At 32.7% G+C, this 8,196-nt stretch overlaps 1 protein-coding gene across 1 annotated transcript in view; it reads right to left on the minus strand.

Annotated features, from left to right (window-relative positions):
• Positions 1–6,726, minus strand: part of LOC148947609 (cytosolic carboxypeptidase 2-like) — a 28,683-nt gene extending 21,957 nt beyond the window's left edge. The window contains exon 1 of the mRNA XM_089095951.1: positions 6,326–6,726. Coding sequence (XP_088952077.1) covers positions 6,326–6,528 — 203 coding nt within the window. The 5' untranslated portion in view covers positions 6,529–6,726. The remainder of the gene's footprint in view (positions 1–6,325) is intronic.
• Between the last annotated feature and the right edge of the window lie 1,470 nt (positions 6,727–8,196).

Raw genomic sequence — 8,196 nt, forward strand, 5'->3', positions numbered from 1 at the left:
TAACTTAACCTAACTTAACCTAACCTAACTAATCTAACCTAACCTAATCATACACCTAACTTTTTGCCTGTCTCTCACCTAACCTAAGCTAACCTAAGTGAAGCGTACGTAGGCTAACCTAACCTAACCTAATCTAACCTAACTTAATCTAGCCTAACATAACCTAACCATACACCCCAGAAAAGGTTAGGTTAACTTATCACGAGCGCTCATGATAAGTTAACCTAACCTAACCTAACTTAAACATGTAGAAATGTTTCTATTTATTTATTAATATTTATTTATACCTAACCTAACCTATTGTTTTGTAGGTTAGATGAACGAGTTTGAAGGATTGTCTTTAATCCGGGTTGCAGCGGTAGCTAGCAACCTAGTAAGAGACGATCACGTCCAATGTTAAGAAATATAAAAACCCATAGTTCCTAACACAGGAGTCGGATCAAAACAAAAAGTACACCATTATAACCGCCTTGTCCGAAACCCCTGTATAGGAAACTTTCTGTCCCTTGGCTTGAACAGCAAGGGAAATATATTGGCTTGAAAATCAAGAAAATTAACTTTAACCACGTTATTCTCCCCAAACGGGATATTTTTTCTTTTTTTTTTCTTTTTCTTTTCCACAGATAGCTTGGCACTGGAACATCGTAGAGGGTTGTTCAATAGTTCATTTTAAAGGAAATTAATTGGATTAAAAATCTATAGTAATTAAAATAAATTATTTCTAAAAGAGAATAAATTTTTCCACCAAAAACTGCATTTTTGATGTCTTTTCACACTGCAGTCTTTCAAACATAATCGTATACCAGCGGTAAGATTTGAACCCACGCCTCCGAAGAGACTGGTGGCTAACACCAGTGTCTTGGACCACTCGGCCAGGCTGCCTCTCATAAATAAATATATATGTGAATTTGGGTTGCAGCAGTAGCTAGCAACCTAGTAAGAGACGATCAGTCCCATGCTAAGAAATATAACAAAAGTCCTAAAAATAGAGTAAGATCAAAACAAAAGTACATCATTAGAACTACCTTGTCTGAAACCCTACTAGATAAATAATGAATGTCGTAGCTTTATATTAGAGCTATGAAGTGAATAGAAAAACACGAAATTATATTGTTGTTTCTGATGACGTCATGAAATAATATCATTGCGCCTTGACGTCAATAAAATCATTACGCCGTGACGTCATAATTACTACTTAAGAACGACACAGATGTAAATTCTCTCATTCTTGATTAGAATAATGGTTAGATCGAAGCAAGCTATACGCAATTTGAAAAAACAGTACTACACAAACAACAGAGACAGTATCTTGAAAAGAGAAAAGCAAAGGTATTCAACCGACCAGGCGCATCGAGAAGTAAAAATTGAAAGAGCAAAACAAAGGTATTCAACCGACCAGGCGTATCGAGAAGTAATAATTGAGAGAGCAAAACAAAGCTATTCAAACTACCAGGCGAATCGAGAAGAAATAATTGAGAGAGCAAAACAAAGGTATTCAACCGATCAGGCGTATCGAGAAGTAATAATTGAGAGATAATAGAAGGAGTCACTCATTTTCTAATTTAAAAATTTGATGGGTAAATCCATAAGACAAAGGAGCTAAAATTTAATTTAAAATTAGAATAGAACTTTAAATTTTTCATCTCTTTGAGAAAAAACCAGAACTGAAGTGGAACCTTTTTATTTTCTTGGAAAAATTAGAAGAAAACTTTGAATTTTTTATGTCTTTGAAAAATTAAGAACTGAAGTGGAAGATTTTTCATTTTCATTGCTAAAATTTAGAATTGCGCTAACTTTTTTCTCTTCTTTAAGAAAATTCAGAAGAGAACTTGAAAATTTTGCACTTCTTCGAGAAAACTCAGAATTAAAGTGATGCACCTAATCTTGATGTCGAAGATTCAAAATCAATGTATAACTTTTTCTATCTTCTATGCAAAATTTGGAACAAAACTTTAAATTTTTCATCTCTTTGCAAAAAATCGGAACTGATTTAAGAAAATTAGAATTAAAGTGAAACTTTTTATCTTAACTGGAAAATAATCACAATCATAGTATAACTTTTCCTATCTTCTACAGAAAAATTTAGAACTGAACTTTAAATTTGTATGTCTTTGAGAAATTATGAACTGAAGTGGAAGGTTTTTTCATTTTCATTCGTAAAATTCAGAATTGAGCTAACTTTTTTCTCTTCTTTAAGAAAATTCAGAAGAGAACTTGAACATTTTGCACTTCTTCGAGAAAGCTCTGAATTAAAGTGGAGTTCCTTATCTTCATGTTGAATATTCACAATCAATGTATAACTTTTTCTATCTTCTATTAAAAATTTGGAAAAGAACTTAAAATTTTTTATCTCTGAGAAAAATCAGAACTGAATTTAAGAAAAAGTATAAATGAAGTGAAACTTTGATCTTCATTGAAAGAATCACAATCATAGTATTATTTTTTCCATCTTTCATCTAAATATTTAGAATAGAACTTTAAATTTCTTTATTTCATTGTGGACCTTAAAACTGAAGTGGAAGATTTTTATTTTCTCTGGAAACATTAGAATTGAAGTGTGTTCTTTGGTAAAGTTCAGAAGAGAACTTGAACTTTTCTTCACTTCGTTGAGAAAATTTTAAATTGAACTAGAACTTTTTATCTTCCGTGAAAATATTCACAAGTTTGGTATTACTTTTTCTATCTTCCACCGAAAAATTTAGAATTGAACATTTTAAAATAGGTTTGATTTGCATTCTTTTTCCAACTCTTTGCATATGTAATCAAAATAAATTAATTAGATAATCTATGTAAACACAGGGATTAGGGTAAAGGACAGCTTCATTCGGTCTGGTATTAGCTCTATTGCGGAAAAAAGTACGTTTGAAAAAAGTCAACGTTTTTATTTATCAATTGAGTACAGTGCCATGTTTTTTATTTAAGAACTCAATTCCCCAATGAAGGGGAAATGTCGGCGAGGGGTATTTTTCGCAAAACCACGGGAATTTTTGGGGTAGAGATTTACATGAGGGAATTTTCCAAGAAGGGGGGGGGGCTATTTATAAATAAATACATAATCGTTATTAATAAAGGGGGTGGGCGGGGGGTCCCGTGGAGGGTGATCTTACAGAGAGCAATTTTTGGAAGGATGGATTTTCCTTAAATTTCTTTCTTTTGAGATCGCAGCAACGCTTGTCGGGTAAGGGAGTTGATTATAAATGATCACTACACAATATAAAAGGAAAGTTTATGTCGTAACTCATCGTCTTGGTTCAAGTTCCTTCAACGACAAGAATGGTTAGGGTTTGAGGTTAAGTCGCATATTTACGATGCTAATGTCTTGTTAGTTTTTTAATATGTAGGCGAGAACTGGCAACTGAAAGCTTTTCAGTTATATTATGTAACTAATGGTCGACACAGTTACCTCCGCCCATTTGATCTAACTTACAAAGTCCATTAATCATCAGAAGAAGATGTTGGAATCGCTCGACAGCTTCCGACACTATCAAAAAGCGGTCTGTGGGATTGAAAAAAATTCTGGGGTTCCAAAAACAGAGAAATAGATAGGACAATAGCTGATTGCCCCAATAAAGCTGCCAAATCCAACTCTTAAAGTTAAAATGCTACACGACGAGCTTAAATAGCTTGACCGTGCTTTAAGAGCAAGCATATATGTATCTAGGGTTTTATTCTAGGTCTCTAGGATTAAGCACCCTTATAAGTGAGATTACTCTTCCTCCATCCTGATCTGTTCGTAGGAATAGCCGATATAAATTTTTGATTGCTCCATTTTCTGTAAAATTCAAAAATTGATAACTTATAGCAAATATCCATTTTAGAAGCTGGAAAAGTAAGAGTTAAGTCATACAAGTAATTTATCAGGATCTGGACCGAGTCCTAGGCTCATTGATCTTAGATATTCTTTGCCTGTTAATTTTTTCTTCCGACAAACAAATTTGAATAATTTGTCAATGGATCCAAACTAATTACTGAGTTGTAAAAAAAAATGAAAAATGGAAAAAAAAAGTCAGTGATTGGCGACATTTTAAGAGTTATAAACCTAGAGAAAATAAACATGCCACCCAAATTTCCATGGGACAAGAATTTTAAAATAAGAAATAAAAACAATGGTTTACGGCTTTTAATAAGTAGCACTTTCAACTTTTTGTAATAAGGTAATAAATTGTATCAAATATGTTCCATTTCTCATTCAGGATGTCACTATGTGTCAACAAGCTCTTTGATCGATGAGCGAAAACGTAAACTATTCTAAGAAAATGATATTTGCCAGGTATTCAGCGGTCAGAACTTCATTTTTATTGATCCATGGTGTTTGGTCATTTTATGCTCAATTTAAGCATGAGTACCTTCTATCCTTCAGCCTACATGATGAATCGATGCTGTCATCTGTTTCCTTTCGTGATTTAGTTCTTACACTCGGCAAAAACAACTTCAACTGGCCTCCAAGATTTTAAACATCCAGTATGAGAAAGGTGATAATAGTCCAAATTGACAATCTAAATCGAGAAAATCCATTTTAATTTTTATTTCATTTTTTTATATTGCTATTGTAATGATTAAAATTCATATGCTTCTGCTAGTAACAACAGCTAGTCGTGGGCGCTATCATAAAAGGACGCCATAAGCAAGAATATACGCCCTAATAGTCACGACTCTATTAGAAGGTTCACTTTACTCTTTGTCCCACCACCCCTTTGTAAAAATTGGGGACTTCTTTGTATCGTTTCTTTCAAAATCTTCCGTACCTTTGACATGACGTTGTTTAGCTACAATTGGTTTGCTAAAAATAAAGTCTTTGAAAGCACCGTCCTAACTATCATGAGCTTTATTGAATGTTGACGAAGACGAGAGGGATCAACATAAATGTTTTAGTGATGTTGATCTTGTTTAGTTCTGAGCAATCATCTAAACGTATATTTAAATATTTCTTCTAGGAAATACTTAGGACTTTTTTTTACAGCTTTTCGTAATATCTACGATCCAGAAATACCCTTAACACTCATCATTGCTATGACTTCTAGTTTCCAAATCTTTGTTCTAAGACTTTTTTATGCATTGAAACTTTTTTTAACTACAGAAAACACCCAGTGTCTAAACTATTCAAGGTTTTTACCCCTTCACGCCAGCCATTTTCCTTACTACTTATACAACCTCGAAAAGTAAAACTATTTGGTTAATTATCTCACTACCCACCTTTTCCGTCCCCAACTAAACCCTAGAATACGCTACTTGTGTTTCTGAATATACATGTTCTAGCACATTTTCGCTCCTTAGATTCTCAAAATTCCCGAAAAACCTTCTGCTATGCAAAGACCTTTGCCTAAAACGCTTAAGTAATGTGAAAAATGTAAAGCTTAAGGAGTAATACGTTAGTATTACATTCTATTTTCTCTTAGAATCCTAGAGAACCTCTGCGCACAATGCATCAAAATGATCCATAACAGTAATGATGGAATGCAACCCTGATGAACTCCTAGTTCCCCGTCAAACCAGCAGGTAACACCACTTTCCACCTTATCCAATGCACCGTTGCTGTCATAAATAAAGTAGTTATTTTTCAGTATTGGTCTGCCTTACAAGGAAAAACCTTTATTAAAGCTTTTCAGTTAGCTCAGTCAAATGGGCTGTTTATGAGAAATAAAACTTAGGACTAGAGGGTTCTGATAACCCAGACCCCCAGATTATAAGACCATATTGCTAACTTAAAGGGAAAAGTCTGGTCCCTAAGTCCCTCTGTTTTTGCCACTATTTTTTTCTCTTTAGTTTAATGTGCGTCATTGTGCTCGAAGGCCTGCTTCCCATCATATTAAAGATAATACCTCATTAAACGATATATTCAATCGTATATTCTTTTTAAAAATCAAGTTTAGGTAAAGTTTCCTAAAATTAATATCAACTGGACCCTTATAAGAAATTATATTTTATTTTTCTAGTGGCCAATTTCTAAGTTTCGGTCAATATGTGGCTACTCAAGTTGTCTTTCTAAGTTTTATATAAACTGGCAAAACCGTATATGTTCTAATGAAAGTAAGGTTTTCAATTTACATTTCTTCATATGTGGGTATGCATAGACTATTTATGATTAACTTGTATTATGCTTTAACACTTACTAAGTTGTGTCTAGTAAGTGTCTAAAATTTTGGGCATGTAACGAGATCGAAAAAATTTTGAGCCAAAACATCTTATTACAAGAAAAATTTCTGTTGATTTGTGACACGACCGAATTTTTTTTTATTAGGATAAACTTGTTTTTGACATATTCCAAAATTGTTTCCTAGAAAAAAAAAGTAAAGTTTTTATGATAGATATAGAGATGGAAACTTACCTATATACGAACCCGGATTTCATATTTTCAACTCTAAAATAAAACCAAGATGCATGCCTATTGCAGAATAAATCTGATCGTAAATATAGCTCATACAAGGACGCCGTTAATTGTACAGCTTTCGCTAGATTGCCACTCTCAAACCGTGATTCAAACTTCAAAGGAGGAACTGTACTCCCATACCAATCGTCGCGAGGAATCATCGGTCCAACATGATCGTAATGGTTATTTAAAATACTACCAGGTTTGTTTTTCTCTGATTCTAAGGAACAGCTGACTCCTGATTGACTAGTTCTATCAAGGGAAGGATCATCTCTATTTGGTTCTATTGAAACCCATGATGGCTGTTCAACAGATTCCAGTCTAACAGGCTGGTATGCTCCTTCAATGCATGATCTTGTAAAATAAAATAAAATAATAAATTTAGCATGATTTGTATGACTTGTCCAATCATTTCCATTGTTTATTCATCTTTTCCCATACCTGTGCGGACTTAAAATTACGGTATATGTCGATGGAAACTGTCTAATCAAAAAAATTAAAGATATTGGTGTCCCTCAAGGTTCAGTATTAGGTCTGCTTTTATTTAGGATTTATACTTTTATATCTCCCGAAAAGTTTGCAGGAGAATATTGGTCTTACAATTCTATTTGCAGATGACACAGTTATATCTGTTAAAGCGAGGGATTCATATACTTTGACTAAAAATTTGATTATAACTGTTACTTCAGTCAATCGACGGTTTGTTTCTAATAATTTATTACCAAATCTTACAGAAACTGTGTTTATGGTTTATGGTCGTTCATAATGCGCAACTCGAGAAATTTCTTGTCAGGTTGTTGAGAATAAAATCCGTAGGGCTCAGTCATATCGTTATTCAGGAATTTTTCTTAGTCCAAAATTGTTTTTTCAAAATCACATTGATCATTTAAGGGTAGAACTTGTTGAAAATATTGGTTCGATATATCGTGTGAAAATTGTTTTCCATTTAAGAGTTTAGAGTTTTAGCTTAGAGTCTTAGCTTAGAGTTTTTGTTAGAGTTCTAGTTTAGTTTGGTTATAGTTAAGAGTTTGGAGTTTTACCTTAGAGACTTAGCTTAGAGTTTTAGTTTAATTTAGTTTTAGTTAAGAGTTTAGAGTTTTTAGCTTATAGTCTTAGGTTAGAGTTTTTATTAGAGTTCTAGTTTAGTTTAGTTTTAGTAAGGAGTTTAGAGTTTTACCTTAGAGACTTAGCTTAAAGTTTTAGTTTAATTTAGTTTTAGTCAAGAGTTTTAGAGTTTTTTAGCTTAGGGTCTTAGCTTGGAGTTTTTGTTAGAGTTCTAGTTTAGATTAGTTTTAGTTAAGAGTTTAGAGTTTTACCTTAGAGACTAATCTTAGAGTTCTAGTTTAGTTTAGTTTTAGTTAAGAGTTTATAGTTTTAGCTTAGAGTCTTAGCTTATAGTTTTTGTTAGAGTTCTAGTTTAGTTTAGTTTTAGTTAAGAGTTTAGAGTTTTTAGCTTAGAGTCTTAGCTTAGAGTTTTTGTTGAAGCTCTAGTTTAGTTTAATTTTAGTTAAGATTTCTTTAACTTCTTCAAACCATTTGCGTATAGTTTTAGCTTATAGTCTTAGCTTAGAGTTTTTGTTTGAGTTCTAGTTTAGTTTAGTTTTAGTTGAGAGTTTAGAGTTTTTAGCTTAGAGTCTTAGCTTTGAGTTTTTGTTATAGTTTTATTTTAGTTTAGTTTTAGTTAAGAGTTTAGAGTTTTTAGTTTAGAGTTTTAGCTTAGACTTAGACTTTTAATTAGAGTTATAGTTTAGTATTAGTTAAGAGTTTATAGTTTTAGCTTAGAGTCTTTGCTTAGGATTTTTGTTGAAGTTCAAGTTTAGTTTAGTTTT

The sequence above is a fragment of the Artemia sp. Qi Xiang Cuo genome, chromosome 10 (assembly GCF_049724085.1).
Source record: "Artemia sp. Qi Xiang Cuo chromosome 10, ASM4972408v1, whole genome shotgun sequence".
In the NCBI taxonomy this organism is placed as follows: domain Eukaryota; kingdom Metazoa; phylum Arthropoda; class Branchiopoda; order Anostraca; family Artemiidae; genus Artemia; species Artemia sp. Qi Xiang Cuo.